The sequence below is a fragment of the Callithrix jacchus genome, chromosome 7 (assembly GCF_049354715.1).
Source record: "Callithrix jacchus isolate 240 chromosome 7, calJac240_pri, whole genome shotgun sequence".
NCBI lineage: Eukaryota > Metazoa > Chordata > Mammalia > Primates > Cebidae > Callithrix > Callithrix jacchus.
In genome coordinates, this window is record NC_133508.1 from 79,259,472 (window position 1) to 79,281,250 (window position 21,779).

Below are 21,779 nucleotides of genomic sequence, written 5' to 3' on the forward strand. Positions count from 1 at the left end.
GGTTTTCTTTTTTCCACATCCTCTTCAGCATTTATCATTGCCTGCCTTTTGGATAAAAGCCATTTAAACTGGGGTGAGATGACATCCCATTATAGTTTTGATTTGCGTTTCTCTGATAATCAGTGATGTTGAGCACCTTTTCATATGCCTGTTTGCCATTTGTATGTTTTCTTTTGAGAAATGTCTATTCAAATCTTTTGACCATTTTTAAATGAGATTATTGGATTTTTTCCTACAGCGTTGTTTGAGTTCCTTATGTAATCTGGTTATTAATCCCTTGTCAGATGGGTAGTTTGTAAATATTTCCCCATTCTATGGGTTATCCCTTCACTTTGTTGATTGTTTCCTTTGCTGTGCAGAAGCTTCTTTTAACTTGATGTAATTCCATTTGTCCAGTTTTGCTTTGGTTGCCTGTGCTTCTGGGGTACTACTCAAGAAATTTTTGCACAGACCAATATCCTGGAGAGTTTCCCCAATGTTTTCTTAAAGTAGTTTCATACTTTGAGGTCTTAGACTTAAGTCCTGAATCCATTTCGATTTGACTTTTGTATATAGTGAGAGATAGGGATCTAGTTTTATTCTTCTGCATATGGATATCCAGTTTTCTTAGCACAATTTATTGAAGAGACTGTCTTTCCATGGTGCATGTTCTTGGCACCTTCGTCAAAAATTAGTTTACTGTAGGTGTGTGGATTTGTTTCTGTTGAACCATCCTTGCATCCCAGGGATAAATCCCACTCCGTCATGATGATCTTTTCAATGCATTGTTGAATTCAGTTTGCTAGCTTTTTCATTTGTTTTGAGATAGGGTCTCACCAAGTCACCCAGACTGAAGTGCAGTGATGTGATCTTGGCTCACTGCTACCTCCACCTCTCAGGCCCAAGCAATCCTCCCATCTCAGCCTTCTGAGTAGCTGGGACCACAGATATGTAACATAATGCCTGACTAATTTTTCATATTTTGTAAAGATGGAGTGTTGCTGTGTTATCCAAGCTGGTCTCAAACTCCTGAGGTTAAGCTATCATCCTGCCTCAGCCTTCCAAAGTGCTGGGATTACAGACGTGAGCCCACCACATGCAGCTAGTTTGCTACTATTTTGCTGAGGATTTTTGTATCAATATTCATCAGTGATATTGGTCAGCAGTTTTTTTGTATGTATCTTTGTCTGGTTGTGGTATTAGGATAATACTGGCCTTGTAGAATGATTTGGAAGTTATTTCCTTCTCCTTTATTTTTCAAAATAGTTTGAGTAGGATTGGTATTATTTCTTTTTTTTTTTAATTTTTTATTGGATTTTAGGTTTTGGGGTACATGAGCAGAGCATGCAAGACAGTTGCATAGGAACACACATGGCAGTGTGCTTTTCTTTCCTTCTCCCCTTCACCCACATTTGGCATTTCTCCCCAGGCTATCCCTCCCCACCTCCCCCTCCCACTGGCCCTCCCCTTTTCCCCCCAATAGACCCCAGTGTTTAGTACTCCCCTTTCTGTGTCCATGTGTTCTCATTTTTCATCACCCGCCTATGAGTGAGAATATGCGGTGTTTCATTTTCTGTTCTTGTGTCAGTTTGCTGAGGATGACGTTCTCCAGATTCATCCATGTCCCTACAAATGACACAAACTCATCATTTCTGATTGCTGCATAATATTCCATGGTGTATATGTGCCACATTTTTCCAATCCAGTCTATCATCAATGGGCATTTGGGTTGATTCCAGGTCTTTGCTATTGTAAACAGTGCTGCAATGAACATTCGTGTACATGTGTCCTTATAGTAGAACGATTTATAGTCTTTTGGATATATACCCAGTAATTGGATTGCTGGGTCAAATGGAATTTCTATTTCTAATGCCTTGAGGAATCACCACACTGTCTTCCACAATGGTTGAACTAATTTACACTCCCACCAACAGTGTAAAAGTGTTCCTTTTTCTCCACATCCTCTCCAGCATCTGTTGTCTCCAGATTTTTTAATGATCGCCATTCTAACTGGCGTGAGATGGTATCTCAATGTGGTTTTGATTTGCATCTCTCTGATGACCAGTGATGATGAGAATTTTTTCATATGATTGTTGGCCTCATATATGTCTTCTTTTGTAAAGTGTCTGTTCATATCCTTTGCCCATTTTTGAATGGGCTTGTTTGTTTTTTTCCTGTAAATCCGTTTGAGTTCTTTCTAAATTCTGGATATCAGCCCTTTGTCAGATGGGTAAACTGCAAAAATTTTTTCCCATTCTGTTGGTTGCCGATCCACTCTAGTGACTGTTTCTTTTGCCGTGCAGAAGCTGTGGAGTTTGATTAGGTCCCATTTGTCTATTTTGGCTTTTGTTGCCAATGCTTTTGGTGTTTTGTTCATGAAGTCCTTGCCTACTCCTATGTCCTGGATAGTTTTGCCTAGATTTCCTTCTAGGGTTTTTATCGTGCCAGGTCTTATGTTTAAGTCTTTAATCCATCTGGAGTTAATTTTAGTGTAAGGTGTCAGGAAGGGGTCCAGTTTCTGCTTTCTGCACATGGCTAGCCAGTTTTCCCAACACCATTTGTTAAACAGGGAATCCTTTCCCCCTTGCTTGTTTTTGTCAGGTTTATCAAAGATTGTATAGTTGTAGATATGTTGTGTTGCCTCCGGTGCCTCTGTTTTGTTCCATTGGTCTATATCTCTGTTTTGGTACCAGTACCATGCCGTTTTGATTACTGTAGCCTTGTAGTATAGTTTGAAATCCGGTAGTGTGATGCCCCCCACTGTGTTCTTTTTGCTTAGAATTGACTTGGCTATGCGGGCTCTCTTTTGGTTCCATATGAAGTTCATGGTGGCTTTTTCCAGTTCTGTGAAGAAAGTCAATGGTAGCTTGATGGGGATAGCATTGATTCTGTAAATTACTTTGGGCAGTATAGCCATTTTTACGATATTAATTCTTCCTAACCATGAACATGGAATGTTTCTCCATCTGTTTGTGTCCTCTCTGATTTCGTTGAGCAGTGGTTTGTAGTTCTCCTTGAAGAGGTCCCTTACATTCCTTGTGAGTTGTATTCCAAGGCATTTTATTCTTTTTGTAGCTATTGTGAATGGCAGTTCGTTCTTGATTTGGCTGTCTTTAAGTCTGGTATTGGTGTAGATGAATGCTTGTGATTTTTGCACATTGATTTTATATCCTGAGACTTTGCTGAAGTTGCTTATCAGTTTCAGGAGTTTTTGGGCTGAGGTGATGGGGTCTTCTAGGTATACTATCATGTCGTCTGCAAATAGAGACAATTTGGCTTCCACCTTTCCTGTTTGAATACCCTTTATTTCTTTTTCTTGCCTGATTGCTTTGGCTAGAACTTCCAGAACTATATTGAATAGGAGTGGTGAAAGAGGGCATCCTTGTCTAGTGCCAGATTTCAAAAGGAATGCTTCCAGTTTTTGCCCATTCAGTATGATATTGGCTGTTGGTTTGTCATAAATAGCTTTTATTACTTTGAGATACGTTCCATCGATACCGAGTTTATTGAGGGTTTTTAGCATAAAGGGCTGTTGAATTTTGTCAAATGCCTTCTCTGCGTCAATTGAGATAATCATGTGGTTTTTGTTTTTGGTTCTCTTTATGTGGTGAATTACGTTTATAGACTTGCATATGTTGAACCAACCTTGCATCCCCGGGATGAATCCTACTTGATCATGGTGAATAAGTTTTTTGATTCGCTGTTGCATTCGGCTTGCCAATATTTTATTGAAGATTTTTGCATCTATGTTCATCATGGATATTGGCCTGAAGTTTTCTTTTCTTGTTGGGTCTCTGCCGAGTTTTGGTATCAGAATGATGTTGGTCTCGTAAAATGATTTGGGAAGTATTCCCTCTTTTTGGATTGTTTGAAAGAGTTTTAGAAGGAATGGTACCAGCTCCTCTTTGTGTGTCTGGTAGAATTCGGCTGTGAACCCGTCTGGACCTGGGCTTTTTTTGTGTGGTAGGCTCTTAATTGCTGCCTCGACTTCTGACCTTGTTATTGGTCTATTCATAGTTTCAGCTTCCTCCTGGTTTAGGCTTGGGAGGACACAGGAGTCCAGGAATTTATCCATTTCTTCCAGGTTTACTAATTTATGCACATAGAGTTGTTTGTAATATTCTCTGATGATGGTTTGAATTTCTGTGGAATCTGTGGTGATTTCCCCTTTATCATTTTTTATTGCATCTATTTGGTTGTTCTCTCTTTTATTTTTAATCAATCTGGCTAGTGGTCTGTCTATTTTGTTGATCTTTTCAAAAAACCAGCTCTTGGATTTATTGATTTTTTGAAGGGTTTTTTGTGTCTCAATCTCCTTCAGTTCAGCTCTGATCTTAGTTATTTCTTGTCTTCTGCTGGGTTTTGAGTTTTTTTGATCTTGCTCCTCTAGCTCTTTCAATTTTGACGATAGGGTGTCAATTTTGGATCTCTCCATTCTCCTCATATGGGCACTTATTGCTATATACTTTCCTCTAGAGACTGCTTTAAATGTGTCCCAGAGGTTCTGGCATGTTGTGTCTTCGTTCTCATTGGTTTCGAAGAACTTCTTTATTTCTGACTTCATTTCATTGTTTACCCAGTCAACATTCAAGAGCCAGTTGTTCAGTTTCCATGAAGCTGTGCGGTTCTGGGTTGGTTTCTGTATTCTGAGTTCTAACTTGATTGCACTATGGTCTGAGAGGCTGTTTGTTATGATTTCAGTTGTTTTGCATTTGTTGAGCAGTGCTTTACTTCCAATTATGTGGTCAATTTTTGTGTAGGTGTGATGTGGTGCTGAGAAGAATGTATATTCTGTGGATTTGGGGTGGAGAGTTCTGTAAATGTCTATCAGGTTTGCTTGCTCCATGTCTGAGTTCAAGCCCTGGATATCCTTGTTGATTTTCTGTCTGGTTGATCTGTCTAATATTGACAGTGGAGTGTTAAAGTCTCCCACTATTATTGTGTGGGAGTCTAAGTCTCTTTGTAAGTCTTTAAGAACTTGCCTTAAGTATCTGGGTGCTCCTGCATTGGGTCCATATATGTTTAGGATCGTTAGCTCTTCTTGTTGTATCGATCCTTTTACCATTATGTAATGGCCTTCTTTGTCTCTTTTGATCTTTGTTGCTTTAAAGTCTATTTTACCAGAGACGAGTATTGCAACTCTTGCTTTTTTTTGCTCTCCGTTTGCTTGGTAAATCTTCCTCCATCCCTTTATTTTGAGCCTTTGTGTATCCTTGCATGTGAGATGGGTTTCCTGGATACAGCACACTGATGGGTTTTGGATTTTTATCCAATTTGCCAGTCTGTGTCTTTTGATTGGTGCATTTAGTCCATTTACATTTAGGGTTAATATTGTTATGTGTGAATTTGATACTGCCATTTTGATGCTAAGTGGCTGTTTTGCCTGTTAGTTATTGTAGATTCTTCATTATGTTGATGCTCTTTAGCATTTAGTGTGATTTTGGAATGGCTGGTACTGGTTGTTCCTTTCTATGTGTAGTGCCTCTTTTAGGAGCTCTTGTAAAGCAGGCCTGGTGGAGACAAAATCTCTGAGTACTTGCTTGTTCATGAAGGATTTTATTTTTCCTTCACTTCTGAAGCTCAGTTTGGCTGGATATGAAATTCTGGGTTGAAAGTTCTTTTCTTTAAGGATGTTGAATATTGGCCCCCACTCTATTCTGGCTTGTAGTGTTTCTGCCGAGAGATCTGCTGTGAGTCTGATGGGCTTCCCTTTGTGGGTAACTCGACCTTTCTCTCTGGCTGCCCTTAGTATTTTCTCCTTATTTCAACGTTGTTGAATCTGACAATTATGTGCCTTGGGGTTGCTCTTCTTGCAGAATATCTTTGTGGTGTTCTCTGTATTTCCTGCATTTGAGTGTTGGCCTGTCTTGCTAGGTGGGGGAAGTTTTCCTGGATGATGTCCTGAAGAGTATTTTCCAGCTTGGATTCATTCTCTTCGTCCCCTTCTGGTACACCTATCAAACGTAGCTTAGGTCTTTTCACATAGTCCCACATTTCTTGGAGACTTTGTTCATTCCTTTTTGCACTTTTTTCTCTAATCTTGGTTTCTCGTTTAATTTCATTGAGTTGGTCTTTGACTTCAGATATTCTTTCTTCTGCTTGGTCAATTCGGCTATTGAAACTTGTGCATGCTTCGCGAAGTTCTCGTATTGTGTTTTTCAGCTCCTTTAATTCATTCATATTCCTCTCTAAGTTATCCATTCTTGTTATCATTTCCTCATATCTTTTTTCAAGTTCCTTAGTTTCTTTGCATTGATTTAATACGTGTTCTTTTAGCTCACAAAAGTTTCTCATTATCCACCTTCTGAAGTCTAATTCTGTCATTTCGTCACAGTCATTCTCCGTCCAGCTTTTTTCCCTTGCTGGTGAGGAGTTTTGGTCCTTTCTAGGAGGCGAGGTGTTCTGGTTTCGGGTGTTTTCCTCCTTTTTTCGCTGGTTTCTTCCCATCTTTGTGGGTTTATCCACTTGTTTTCTGCGTAGTTGCTGACTTTTCGATTGGGTCTCTGAGTGGACACCCAGATTGTTGATGATGAAGTATTTCTGTTACTTGGTTTTCCTTCTACCAGTCTAGCCCCTTCGCTGTACGACTGCTGAGGTCCACTCCAGGCCCTGCTTGTCTGGGGTGCACCTCTAGCAGCTCTGGCACAGTGAGGGATGCTACCAGTTTCTTTTTCTGCTATCTTTGTCCCAGGATGATGCCTGCCAAATGTCAGTCTTTTGGATATAGAGGGGTCAGGGAGCTGCTTGAGGAGACAGTCTGTACTTTTTGGGAGCTCAATTGCTGAGCTGTGAGCTCTGTTGTTCATTCAGGGCGGTTAGGCTGCTATGTTTGATTCTGCTGCAACAGAGCTCATTAAAAAAAAACCCTTTTTTTCTCAAATGCTCTGTGTTGGGGGGTTCGGGCTTTATTTTTCGATGTCCGTCGAGGTGTCCTGCCCAGCTAGGAGGCAGACTAGCCACTGTTTGCCTGCCGAGTCTCCGCCCTGCTGTTGTGTGATTCGCCCTGTTCCTGCAGGCTCTGCTGTGGTCTCCGCCATGCCCTGCGGCGGAGTCTCTTCGTTGTAGCGTGTTGCCTTGGCAACGGCAGGCTGCGTCAGCAGTGGGCATGTATCTCAGTAGGGACGGGTTGCCTCGGCAACGGCTGGCTGTGTCAGCAATGGGCGTTTATCTCAGTTGGGGCGGGTTGCCTCCGTAGTGGTGGACGCCCCTCCCCCACAGAGCGTCTCGGACCGTCTGCTCGGGATAGTTTGAAATCGCGGTTTTGTTCGTCCCACTGGGTACCCCTAACGCTCTGTCCCTGCAATCCCCTGGGCTGGCCTACTGTCCAAGTCTCGTTCAGTCTCAAGTCCAGCCCTCTCAAGTCTCAGGTTGCCGGTTCAACAGGGCACCCGGACAAGCGCGCCCTGTGGGGATTGCTGGGTAGGGCCGGCCGCCGCCGCCCCGGCTGCCGGCTTCGCCAGGCAGACATACTGCCTGGCGTCCCGTGTCTTTTTTATACTTGGGAGTTTCCCCGTTCTGTGGGCAACAAGGATCAGTCTGGAAATGCCGCTCCGACTCACCTCTTTGCGGATTCAACGAGAGTTCCAATCCTGGGTTGTTCTCACAGCGCCATCTTGAGTCCTCCCCTCGGTATTATTTCTTTAAATGTTTGATAGAACTCAGCAGTGAAGCCACTGGGTCTTGGCCTTTTCTTTACTGGGAGACTTTTTGTATGGCTTTGATCTCATTATTTGTTATTGGTCTGTTCAGGTTTCAGATTTCTTCATGGTTCAATCTTTGGTATGCTGTATGTGTTTCAAAGTTTGTTCATTTCTTCTAGATATTCCAATTTACTGGCATATAGTTGCTCATAGTAGCCACTAATGATCCTTTGAATTTCTGTGGTATTAGTTGTAATATCTCATTTTTGTCTCTGATTTTATTTATTTGAATCTTCTTCTTTTCTTAGCCCTGATAAAAGTTTGTTGATTTTAACTTTTCAAAAAGCCAACTTTTTGTTTCATTGATTTTTTTTGTATTGTTTTCTTTATTTCAATTTCATTTATTTCTGCTCTGATCTTTATGTATTCTTTCTTTTTTACTAATTTGGGATTTGGTTTGCTCTTGTTTCTCTAGTTCTTTAAGGTGCATCATTAGATTGTTTATTTGCAGTTTTTCTTTTTTTGATGTCGGCACTTAACAGCTATAAACTTCTCTCTTGCTACTGCTTGGGCCATATTCCATAGGTTTTGGTATGTTGTGTTTCCATTATAATTTGTTTCAAGAAATTTTTCAATTTCTTTCTTAATTTTTTCATTGGGCCACTGGTCATTCAGGAGCATGTTGTTTAATTTCCATGTATTTGTACAGTTTCCAAAATTCCTCTTATTTATTTCTAGTTTTAATCCATTGTGGTCAGAGAAGTTGCTTGATATTATTTCAGTTTTTTGAGTGTTTTAATACTTGTTTTGTGACCTGATGGTTTATCTTTGAGAATGATACAAGTACTAGGGAAAAGAAGGTGTATTCTACAGCCATTGGACGAAATGTTCTGTATCTATTAGGTCCATTTGGTCTATAACACGATTGTTTAAAGTCATTTTCTTTCTGACTAGCTGCCTCACTCATTATTTTCTGTTCTTGAAATTTGTGATACAAAGAATAATGTATAGCTGGCCAGGCATGTTGACTTATACCTGTAGTTCCAGCACTTTGGGAGGCAGAGGCAGGCAGATCACTTGAGGCCAGGAGTTTGAGACCAGCCTGGCCAACATGGCAAAACCACATCTGTACTAAAAATACAAAAATTAGCCAGGTGTGGTAGCGAACACCTCTAATCCTAGCTACTGAGGAGACTAAAGCACCAGAATTGCTTGAACCTGGGAGGCAGGAGGCAAAGGTTGCAGTGAGCTAAGATCATGCACTGCACTTCAGCCTGAGCAACAGAACAAGAATGTTTGGAAAAAAAAAAAAAAAAAGAACAATGTATAGCCAATCAATGTATAGCCTATGTTATTTATTTATTTATTTATTTATTTATTTTCAAGATAGAGTCTCACTCTGTCGCCCATGCTAGAGTACAGAACAGTGGCTTGGTCTTGGCTCACTGTACCCTCCACCTCCCAGGTTCAAGAAGTTCTCCTGCCTTAGCCCCCAAGTAGCTTCTCTGTAATTTTAAAGAACAGTATTCTTTTTGTTTGTATCAGTCATGCTCCAAAAGGTTTGCCTAGTGGTAGTATGGATGCTTTAATCTATTTTCTTGTTTACTCTGTATAGCTGTTATAGTAGCTTGAAATAGTAACTTAGATTTTTGTTTGTTTGGTTTTTTAAACAGCTTTATTGAGATATAATTCAAATATGATATAATGCACTCATTTAAAGTATATAGTTTAATGGCTTTTGTCCATTTTTTTTATCGTTACCACAGTCAACATTAGAACATTTTACCATCCTAAAACAAACCTCATACTCTTTCGCTATCACCCTATCCCCAATTCCCTTCCCACCACCAGACCTAGGCAACCACTAATCTACTTTCTTTCACTCTAAATTTGCCCGTTACTGACATTTCATATAAATGGAATCATAAAATATTTGGTCGGTTGTGCCTGGCTTGTTTTAGTTAGAATAATGCTTTCAAGGTTCATGTTGTAGCATGTATCAGTACTTCCTTTCTTTTTATTACTGAATGATAGCACATTGTATGGATATGCCCTATTTGGTGTGTTTGCTTGTTTCTTTTTTTGAGATGGAATCTCACTCTGTTGCCCAGGCTGGAGTGCAGGGTGCAACCTCGGCTCACTGCAACCTCCACCTCCTGGGTTTAAGCAATTTTCCTGCCTCAGACTCCCAAGTAGCTGGGATTACAGGCACCTGCCACCATGCCCAGCTAATTTTTGTACTTTCAGTAGAGACAGGATTTCATCATGTTGACCAGGCTGGTCTTGAACTCTTGACCTCAGGTGATCCGCCCACCTCAGCCTCCCAAAGTGCTGGGATTATAGGCATGAGCCACCACACCTGGCTAGATATACCCTGTTTGTTTATCCACTCATCTGTTGATGGCAATCTAGGTTGTTTAAATCTTTTAGATGTTATGAATAATACTGCTATGAACATTTGTGTATAAGTTTTTGTGTGGACATATGTTTTCCTAGTTATATTGAATATATATACCTAGGGAGTAGAATTGCTGGGTCAAATGGCAACTCTATGGTTAACCATTTGAGGAACTGCCAGGCTGTTTTCCAAAGAGACCATACTATTTTACATTCCTGCCTGCATTTTACATTCCTTCCCATCCTTGCCAGCACTTGTTATTATCCATCATTTTATTCCAGCCATCCAAGTGTGTGCGAAGCCATATGTCATTGTGCTTTTGATCTTCATTTCCTTAATGACTAGTAATGTTAAGCATCTTTTCATGTGCTTATTGGCCATAACTTAGATGTATATAAGAATCAGAGTCTTGAACAGTGACCTATATGGAATTGGCTTTTAGAAGTCCAGATTCACTGGGTGGCTCATGTCTGTAATCCCAGCACTTTGGGAGGCTGAGGCAGGAGTATAGCTTGAGGCAAAGAGTTCAAGACCAGTCTGGGCGACATGTGAGACACCATCTCTACAAAAAGTAAATAATAAATTAGCCAGGTGTGGTGGTGTGCACTACTTAGGATGCTGAGGTGGGAGGATTGCTTGAGCTCAGGAGGTCAAGGATGTAGTGAGCCATGATTGTATCACCACAGCCTGGGTGACACAGTGAGACCCTGTCTCAACAAAAAGAAGAAGAAGAGGTCCAGACTCAATGGAAGACTGAGAACAGGCCTAGTCCTGGGGAAAATTAGATAAGATTGAAGTGAGTATAATATCATTGTCCAAGATACAGCCAAGAATGAGGAAATTTTAAGTTAATGACTGAATTAGTGAAGCAGGAGTCAAAATTTAAATATCAGGGATCAAAAATCAAGGAGTTTCCTAAATTCCTGGTATAATTTTAGCTGTTAAAGTTATACCATAACCATCAGTACAAGATCAAGGTAGGCCTGGCATGGTGGCTCATGCCTATAATTCCAGCACTTTGGGAGTCCGAGGCAGGTGAATCATCTGAGGTCAGGAGTTTGGGACCAGCCTGGCCAACATGGTGAAACCCCATCTCTACTAAAAATACAAAAAGTGGCTGGGTGTGATGGCTCACATCTATAATTCCAGCACTTCGGGAGACCAAGGCAGGTGGATCACCAGAGGTCAGGACTAGCCTGGCTAATGTGGTGAAACCCCATCTCTACTAAAAATACAAAAATCAGCCAGGTGTGGTGGCATATGCCTGTAATCACAGCTACTTGAGAGGCTGAGGCGGGAGAATTGCTTGAACCTGGGAGGCAGAGGTTGCAGTGAGCCAAGATGGTGCCACTGCACTCCAGCCTGGGTGACAGAGCAAGACTCCATCTCAAAAAAAGAAAAGCAAAAATTAGCCAGGTATGGTGACGGACACTGGTAGTCCCAGCTACTTGGGAGGCAAAGGCAGGAAAATCACTTGAATCCAGAGGGTGGAGGTTGCAGTGAGCCGAGATTGTGCCACTGCACTCTAGCCTGGGTGACAGAGCGAGACTTTGTCTCAAAAAAAAAAAAAAAAAAGACCAAGGTAAGCCAGATACTTGAGTCCATGGCAGTAATTAAAGCTGCTGTTATGTAGGGAGTTATCCTTGGCCCACTCCCTGACATGGAAGGCAAGAAGATGTGAGGCAGGCTAAGTATCCACATCTAATGCCAGGCCCCGGACTTAAGGAAGAAGAAGAAACCCAAGAAAGGTCCACATTGAGGAGGTAAAATAAATTTTAACTGTGTTCAGATGTGTCTAAACTGAAATTTACTTTTATAGAAACTATAATGAGAAACATCACCAACACAAAATCAAGCTTCAAAAAGTCAAGTATCGTTTAACTAATGAAGTAGAACGACGAGATAAGAGAATTAACCAATTTGAAGATGAAATTGGAATCCTGCAACATAAAATAGAAACGGTGAGGAAAAAGTAAAAGGTGAAGAGCTCACTGGTGATTCCCATGGTCACCCATTTGGAGAAAGCCTTTTCATTTTAAAAATTGTTTGTGGCCCCTTCATAGTCCTTGTTTTCATTTCTTTTCTTTGAACCATCTTTCGATGAGTAATTCTTTAAGCCCTGACCAAAAGTATGTAAGACTCCTAGTGCTGCTAAACTGAATCGAGTACTGAAAATATTCTGTACTGCCAACTTACAATCAATGTCTTGCCTTCAAATGGAAATGCCTTTTCTTAAACACCCCGAGCACAGACTTCCAAACCACTCTCAGTAACTCATTTCTGCTTTGTAGAGCCCTCATTCAGTGTTAGTTTTAAATGGCGGTGAAAAAGATGATCCTTACTCCTTTATCAATCCTTCCGTCAAGCTTTTTTCTAAATACCCATGGTTTCTTTATGCTTGTCTTATTGCCCTTGTGACATAGTAGTGTATGAATAAGAAGAAAATGGGACAGATGAATAGAATCAAATGCAGAATGGTTGTGGGATTATTAAACCACATAAATTCAAGACAGAGAGTAACTGACTGGTTTTCCCTTCTTGAGATCTGAGCTCTTTCAGAATTTTGAAAACTCTATTATCACTCCTAAAAATACTCATTTCCACACCCAACACATTTTTATACCACCACTATGTGCCAAGGATACCATAAACATTTATGTAATTTCAGTGATTCCATAAACTATCCTGGGACTCCACGTCAAGAATTCCTTGACTATACATAGCAAAGCATTTTTGGAGTATAATAGGTATGTCACAAATATTACATTCTTAGTTTTAAAAAATTGGCTGGGTGCAGTGGCTCACACCTTAATTGCAGTACTTTGAGAGGTCAAGGCAGGAGGATTGCTTGAGGCCAAGAGTTCAAGGTTACAGAGAGCTATAATCGTGCTTGTAAATAGCCACTGTACTCTAGCCTGGGCAACATAGAGAGGCTCTGTCTCTAACAAAAATATAAAATAAAAAAATCCTCTTGATATTCTAAACTATAGTGAGAGAAGAAAAATAAGTTGGATTTTTGCAGTATCCTTTTTTTCGCTATTAATTTGTCAAACATTTGGAGACTGAGATCCAGCTTAGAACTAGAAAAAGACAATGTTAAGTATATAAGAAAAAGTAGCAATCCATTTTAGTAGCAACCATGGGCAAAAAAAGGAAGAGGAAGAGGAGGCTGGATGTACTGATTCATGCCTGTAATCCCAGCATTTTGGGAGGCCAAGGTGGGCAGATCACCTGAGGTCAGGAGTTCGAGACCAGTCTGGCCAACATGGTAAACGCTGATCTCTACTAAAAAATACAAAAAGAAATGAGCTTGGCATGGTGGCAGGTGCCTGTAATCCTAGCTACTGAGGAGGCTGAGGCAGGAGACTAGCTTGAACCCAAGAGGCGGAGGTTGCAGCGAGCCGAGATAGTGCCATTGCACTCCAGCCTGGGCAACAAGAGCGAAATTCCATCTCAAAAAAAGAGAAGAAGAAAGAAAGGGGAAAAAGTAGCAATCCTAGTTCATGGGTCCAGCAGATATATCTTCAGCCTGTTTCTTTATTACTAGTTCTTTCTCATACTTTTGCATTTTACTTCTAGGCTGGAAAAACAGCCTTTCAGCAGGCATGCTAGCTTTCTTCCTGATTATACTGGGTTGAATAGTGTTCACCCAAATTCATGTCCTAGAACCTTAGAATGTGACCTCATATAGAAATAGGGTCTTTGCAGATATAATTAGTTAAGATGACATTATCCTGAATTAGGATGAATCATAAATCTAAGATGATTCCTATCCTTATAGGAAGAGGGAAATACATACAGACAGACACAGACAGGGGAAGAATGCTTCCTGGTGATGAAGTCACAGACTGGAATGATACAGCTACAAACTGAGAAATAGCAAGGGTTGCTGGCAACCACTAGAAGCTAGGAGAAAGGCATGCAGCTCAGTCTCTCTTGTAGCCCTCATAAGTAATTAACCCTGACAACAATGTGATTTCAGAGTCCTAGCAGTCAAAACTATGAGAAAATGGGTAGAAAACTAATATATCTACCCAAAGAACCACAGGTCTTCATAAAATATGCTGGAGATCCCAAATAAGCAGTGAGGCTGAGAGAGTAATTGGACCTTTTGCTCATTGCCATTGAAGGGTACTGTGGGCTTTAGCCTTAGATAGACTTGGATTCAAATTCTAGCCCTGCCTGTGACCCTGGACAAGTCTCTGGGTATCACTCCTCATCTGTAAAATGAAGGACATAATCCCCACCTTACATGCACAAGGCTTTTGTGAGTATTAAAACATAAAATTTCTAAAGTGGTACCTGGCGCATGTAAATTTTTCACAGATGTCATTTTCCTTTTTTTGGTATATAATCTCTTAGAAGGGCCTGAGAAGCATGTTAATCGGTGGATTGGTAGTTCACATGAGAAATTGTTAACAGAATTAGAACTACTTAGCCCAGAGAAGACTGATGTTGAGAGCTCTTAATGCCAAAGCGGAGCAAACCTAGGGATTCTTATTTTATGACCCAAGGACCAGAGCACTGAGAATAAAAATGCCAGGTTAACTTTCTGAGTCTTCAAAGAGTAATGCCACTTCTTTTGGCTTCATTACGTCAGCTTTTTCTTTATATAAGGAGCCAATTGAGCCTTCTGTTGTGACCACTCTAACTAGACTTTCCCATTTTATCCTGTTTTCATAACATGTGTCTGGAATTTTTGCTTGTTTTAAAAAATACAGTATTTCCCAAGGACAAGGTGTCAGTTCCTTTCCTCATGCAGTGCACTTTTTAATCCAGTTATATCTGTCTAGGGTTTATCTGTGGGATGATTGCTTCTATTTCTCGATCCTTACCAATACATTGTTAATTAAATGTCTTTAAATTATAGCAGGTGAGACTACCATTAGATATTGTAGGGTCTTGGAGAAGGATTCTAAAATCTGGAATAGTTTTTTTCAGAACATAATCTGATCTACATCCTATAGGTCTTTAATAATAGATGGCCAGCCAGGCAAGGTGGCCTATGCCTGTAATCCTAGCACTTTGGGAGGCTGAGGCAGGTGGATCACCCGAGGTCGGGAGTTTGAGACCAGCCTGGCCAACATGGCGAAACCCCATCTCTATTAAAATTTAAAAAATAAGCTGGGCATGGTGGCAGGCACCTATAATCTCAGCTATTCAGGAGGCTGAGGCAGGAGAATTGTTTGAACCCAGGGGTCAGAGGTTGCAGTAAGCCAAGATTGTGCCACTGCACTCCAGCCTGGGTGAAAGAGCAAAACTCTGTCTAAAATAACAATAATAATAGATGGCCAGTCTTTTCTGAATGACCTACATTAGTATCTTATTTAAAAGAAACATGTAGGCTGGGCACAGTGTCTTATGCCTGTAATCCCAGTCCTTTGGGAGGCTGAAGCAGGAGTGTATTTTGAAGCCAGGAGTTCAAGACCAGCCTGGGCAACAGAGCAAGACTCTGTCTCTACTATTTTATTTTATTTTTTATCTTAAAGAAAATTCTTTGAGACAGAGTCTCATTCTGTCACCCAGGCTAGAGTGTAGTGGTGGGACCCCAGCTCACTGCAGTCTTGAACTCTACACTTGGCTTTTTGTGTGTGTGTGTGTGAAGATGGAGTCTCACCATGTTAACCAGGCTGGTCTCAAACTCCTAAGCTCAAGCAGTCCTCCCACTTTGTCCTCCCAGAGTACTGAAATTACAGGTGTGAGCCATGGCACTTGGCCTCTGACCCTACAAAAAATTTAAAAATTAACCAGGTGTGGTAGTTCATGTATGTAGTCTAGCTATTCAGGAGGCTGAGGCACATGATCATTTAAGCCCAGGAGTATGAAGTTACAGTGAACCATGATTGTACCACTGTGCTCCAGTCTGGATGACAGAGCTAGATTCTATCTGTAAAAAAAAAAAGGCAAAACAACAGCCGGGTGCAGTGGCTCATGCCTGTAATTTCAACACTTTGGAAGGCTGAGGTGGTCAGATCACTTGTGATCAGGAGTTTGAGACCAGCCTGGCCAACATGGCAAAACCCTGTCTCTATACTAAAAGTATAAAAATTAGCTGGTTGTTGTGGTGGGCACCTGAATCCCAGCTGCTCGGGAGGCTGAGGCAGGAGAATGGCTTGAACCCAGGAGGCAGAGATTGTAGTGAGCCGAGATTGTGCCACTGCACTCCAGTCTAGGTGACAGAGCGAGACTCTGTCTCGAAAAAAAAAAAAAGAAAAAGAGAGAGAGAAACATGTAAAGTTGACTTTTCCAGTCTGCCAGAGATTGTTCCTCACTGCTGTCAGGCAAGGAACAAACACAAAAGTGTAGGCACTTGCCTGTTACCGTTGACAGGTCATTAGTGAGTGGAACTGGCAATTCTACACCTTTGAGCTCTAAACCCCTCACTAAAGGTAATATTTATTAGTATCTCCTGACTATATATAAGAATATTAGTGGTTTTTCACAAAATGCACTCCTTTATCATTTTAGCTGTACCTTCAGTAGCTATTGCTTTGGGGAAAATCATTGGTAGAAAATAAAATATGGTATTAGGCTAGAAATCATTTCAGCATTATCACTGCAAGAACAGTCTCACTGGCTGGGCGCAGTGGCTCACGCCTGTAATCCCAGCACTTTGGGAGGCTGAGGCAGGCGGATCACTTGAGGTTGGGAGTTCAAGACCAGCCTGGCCAACATAGTGAAACCCTGTCTCTATTAAAAATACAAAAATTAGCTGGGTGTGGTGGTGGATGCCTGTAATCCCAGCTACTCAGGAAGCTGAGGCTGAACCCGGAAGCAGATGTTGCAGTGAGCTGAGATTCCGCCACTGCACTCCAGCCTAGGTGACAAAGCAAGACTCCACGTCAAAAACAAAAACAAAAACAAACAAACAAAAAGCATAATCTCACTACTTCCAGGGTCATGAAAAAGAAAAAATATATATGACATAAAATAACCTCTCGAAAATTGAAAAACTAGCTACGATGAATGACAATGTCAGCAAACAGGTAGAAACAGACGAGAGGAAGGAGAAAACAAAGTAAATAAAGGAAAATATCTTCTAGATTTAGAAACAGGCTGGTGCTCTTAAATTTATAATTCTTTCTCCTGCTATAGTAATTAGGAGACTTTCTAATCCCTAGGAGAAGGCAATACAGGACCAGATCACTGCCCAAAATGATACCCTGATTTTAGAAAAAAGGAAACTTCTGGAGCAAGTCATAGAGCAAGAACATTTGATCCACAGCAACAAATGTACAATATCTTCAATCCAAAGCAGGTAGGTGCCATCCTGCCTGGGAGCCAATAAACTCCACAAGAGGATGTTTCTCCCTCAACAAAGAGCTGGTTCTACAGACCGTCCTTTGAGTTTGTAGCCTACCCTGTAACTCGCTCTCTGCTGTCCGCTGTTTTCAGCAGATCATACAAGTGGCAGAAATTGTTAAATTATAGAGAAAAATATCATGGACGAGGCTGTTGGCTATTTAGATAGGCTGTTTCATAATGTCATTGCCTCACTGAGAACTTGGCTGTGTGCATTCTGGCCTGTCATTTTGTGTGTGTTGGCCTACGTTTTTATTCTTTGATACCTGTGGAATCAAGGTAGAACAAGAGAGAATCTTGCAGAAGTAACTTAAATTCATGAAATCCACAGGATACCAGTGGGTTAATTTTTAATGACAAATATTATAAGCAGAAAATAAGCCATATATCAGCCAGCCTGAGCATTCTCTTTTTCATAGGAGACTTTATTGAATTATAATCAAAGAGAGTGGGTTGATATTAACAGATAATGTCACCAATAATAACTGGAATGATTAAGATTTGTCTGAGCAACTACTATATGCTAGGTACTGTTCTAAGCTCTTTCATTGATTTAATCCTGACACCAGTCCCAGGAGAGAGGCACTATTAGCCTTATTTTATGGATACGAAGCCAAGGTTTAGAGAGGCGAGCGAACTCACCCAGCCCAATCGGTGACAGAGCAGCATGTGGACCTCAGCAGCCTGGCCCTAGACCATAGCACCATAGCCTGGGGAGAGTCTGCCAAGCAGACTGGAATGTTGTTGTCCACTGCTTTGGGCACACTCCTCTGGGCAGGCCTGGAGAATCTCTGAGGATCTTTTACTCTCTCTGTCTCCCCTTTTAGATGTCCCATATAAATCATTGCTCTTCTCAAACTGTCATAGCTTCTGACAGTCAGCACCCAACACAATTAACTCATTACCTTTGCATTAATGTTAATAATCTTTCTATCTTGCCTACTGATGACACAATCACCTGGATTGGACTTGAATGTTTTCCTTAGAGTAAGTTTCTTCCAAGGAATATTTCCTCATTTTATGGCTAAGAAAACTGAAGCTCAAATTTGTCACAACAATGTATGTCATCAGGTTGCTAGCATATTAAATGAGCTAATACATGAAAAGTTTTAAGGGCTTATGTGTGGGTAGGTTATATTGCATAAGTCCATGGCAAGGACTTGAAACATGGTTGCTGCTTCTGCTGCTGCTGCTATTTCTACATCACAAGAAATCAGAATCAGATCAGTATGAGAAGGGAACCAGATACAAGCTATGTAACTACCATATTTGAAGGGATACAGAGTCTCTCTTGTTTCATTCCCACCCCTAAATGGGATCATATCCTACCTTACATTTTTCAAGGGCTAGAATTATGCCTTTAATACTCTTATACCTGTATTTAATAACCATGTAATACAGCCCAAAAGCTTATTAACTTTTACTTGGTGTATTAGTCAGGGTTCTCTTAGAGGGACAGAACCAATAGGATATATATATATGTATGTATGTTTGTGTGTGTGTATATATATACACACTTAATAAACTCCCCTATATAGATATATAAGGGGAGTATATATATAAAGGAGAGTTTATTAAGTATTAACTTACACAATCACAAGGTCCACAATAGGCTGTCTGTAAGCTGAGGAGCAAGGAGAGCCAGTCTGAGTCCCAAAACTGAAGAACTTGGAGTCCTATGTTCGAGGGCAGCACAGGAGAAAGATGTAAACTGGGAGGAGACTAGGCCCATCTCTCTTCCACGTTTTTCTGCCTGCTTTATATTCGCTGGAAGCTGATTAGATTGTGCCCACCAGATTAAGGGTGGGTCTGCCTTCCCCAGACCACTGACTCAAGCGTTAATCTCTTTTGGCAACACCCACACAGACACACCCAGGATAACACTTTGTAACCCTCAATCCAATCAGGTTGACACTCAGTATTAACCATCACACTTGGTCTTGGAATATGGTGGGAATTATTCTGGCAAACTTGCTTCTAAAATCTGGACAGTGGTCTAAGATCTAGGAATTTTGGGTTTTTAGTAATGATACAAAAATTTCTAATCATGCCATTGATTTATGCCATTCTTAGGGTACTTCACATGGATAAAGAAAATAAGCAATTACATGAAAATAGTATTCATCTCACACAGCAGATTCGCTTCTTAGAGCGAATTATAAGGAGCATTCATATTCGCAGAGGAGAGGTAAGACATGTGCTTCCTATTGGGCCTTTAATGTGAAGTTCAGGTTGCTACAGCTGCTGTGCTGTCTCTTCCCTTCATCTTTATATAGCTGTAGCCCTACTCTTGGCCTCATGGTAGGCTGTGGCAAAGAGGCTTTTGGCTGCACACCAGGATAGCAGACCCTGAGACTGCTCTTGATCAGCTTTGCTCTTCATTGGGCCAGATTTTAGTAAATTATCTCCTCCTATGTGATCTCCAAGATTTTTGTACATATGCCTCACAGCTTTTTCCTTAATACACTGTATTGTCACTGCCCTTTTTCTTCTCTATCTCATTAACTCAGCAGTGAGATCCTGGAGGGCAAGGATTTTATCCATATATCACTGCATCTATGGACAAGTACTCCATAAATATTTGAGAATGAATAAATATTCAGTGTTTCGACATGTGTGCCTCATTCTCAACAGCCCTGTTTGCCATGTATGATTCTAGCCCTATCTGAAAGATGAGCAAATCTGAGGCTCAGTGAAGTAATGCAAAGTTTGCTATGGCAAAGAGTCAAGCCTAAAGAGCATCTGAGTGAAAGAAAAGCAATTATTTTCCAAAAGTCTAAGCAAACAAGTGGCCAAATGCAGACAGATGCAGAAAACAGTACAGGTTCAGACCAGATCCATCGTCTGCCTGGTAAGCAAGTCAGCAATAGGGACTTCAGTGAACAGAATCGTATCCTGAAACCAAGATAGAGGCTGATTACTTTCTTCTCTGGTTTATATCACCAACTAGATGCTTCTTCCCAAGACACTTAACAGTAGATCCTGCTTGTTGATCACTGTTGCTATAAGACCTACATCTTGTTTGGTCTCTGAGAGGTAATTATTTACAAGCTATGTGAGGTTTTTCTTGTGTTTTGTTTTTTGCCAATTTTGTCAAAGTACAACTGCCAAATTATGTGGCTTGATATCCAGTAATTTATAGTTTTCCTTGAGCTACAATTGTTTTCAATCGTCTAGTCATTCATTCTTTTACTTATTTATTCAACAAATACTTACCAATTCCAGGAAATAGCCTAGGTCCTAGGAATACAAAGATAGTCCCTGTTTTCAGAAACCTTTGGTTTAGTAGAGAAGGATAGACGCTTTGTAAATAAATATAGTGTTATAAGTGCTGAGTTATAACTTAATGGAATATGTTCTGGGACCAATAGCTTTGAAATCCATATTTTTACCCTTGAATCAAGGTAAGAAAGGTCACATAAGTCAGAGCTATAGCATATGAAACTCAGTATTCCATATGTATCAAAGGTACCAACTTCTAACATCTTGATACCTATTAGAATAAATAACCAAATTGTTTTTATACTTAGAATCTTAAGGCGTTTCCTGTTCCAAAATGGTGGCATAGAGGCAAGCTGGCTTCTCTCCTCCCAACAAAAAGAGAGAAAGAAATATACAGCACTGAGGTCGTCACCAGCAATAATGCAGAGCTCCAGCATGAGGATGAGTCCATTCCTGAGGTCATAGAGAAGTGGAAACACTCTGAGCATATGGTAGGAGAATAGAACTTCCACATCTGTAATACCCTTCCCCCTATTCTGCCAGGCACCCACTGTTTGGAAAATCTCTCTCAACTTATAGTTTCTACACTGGAAAAAGTAAAATTGAGTAGTCAAACAGATTCCCCACTTTCTGGGGTTCCCTAGCCAGAAACCTGTCCTTGCCTTAACCCATGGGTAGTATCACAACTTCCTGAAGGCAGAAATATCCCTGAAGACAGGCATATCCCTGAAATATCCCTGAAACAGAGGAGGTGGGACTCTGCTCTGTAACTCAGCCAAAGGAGACATAAGAGTAGCTGTAGGAAGTATGTCCCCCAGGTCCCCTGGGCATGAACCCCTGGACAGCCTTCCCAGGATAATCCCCTTGGGACCTCCCCTATTTGGGACAGGCAGTGCTCTGACCATTTACTAGAGCCAAGATGAACCTGGGCTTAAGGTGCCACCTAGAGCCCAAAAGGAGGCAGTGATCTAGCATTAAATATTCAACCGGCTACAGTGGTTCATGCCTGTAATCCCAACACTTTGGGATGCCGAGGCAGGTGGATCACCTGAGGTCCAGAGTTTGAGACCAGCCTAGCCAAACATAGTGAAACCCTGTCTCTACTAAAAATACAAAAAAATTATCTGGGCATGGTGGTGTGTGCCTGTAATCCCAGTTACTCAGGAGGCTGAGGTAGGAGAATCACTTGAACCTGGGAGGCAGAGGTTACAGAGAGCTGAGATTGAGCCACTGTACTC

The 21,779-nt window shown here is 41.0% G+C and overlaps 1 protein-coding gene across 1 annotated transcript in view; it reads left to right on the forward strand.

Moving 5' to 3' along the window:
• The window catches only part of CCDC30 (coiled-coil domain containing 30), a 186,539-nt gene that overhangs the window by 152,547 nt on the left and 12,213 nt on the right, over positions 1–21,779 (forward strand). Inside the window, 4 exon segments of the mRNA XM_078331431.1 lie at positions 11,837–11,978; positions 17,139–17,275; positions 19,393–19,507; positions 20,850–21,032. Coding sequence (XP_078187557.1) covers positions 11,837–11,978; positions 17,139–17,275; positions 19,393–19,507; positions 20,850–21,032 — 577 coding nt within the window.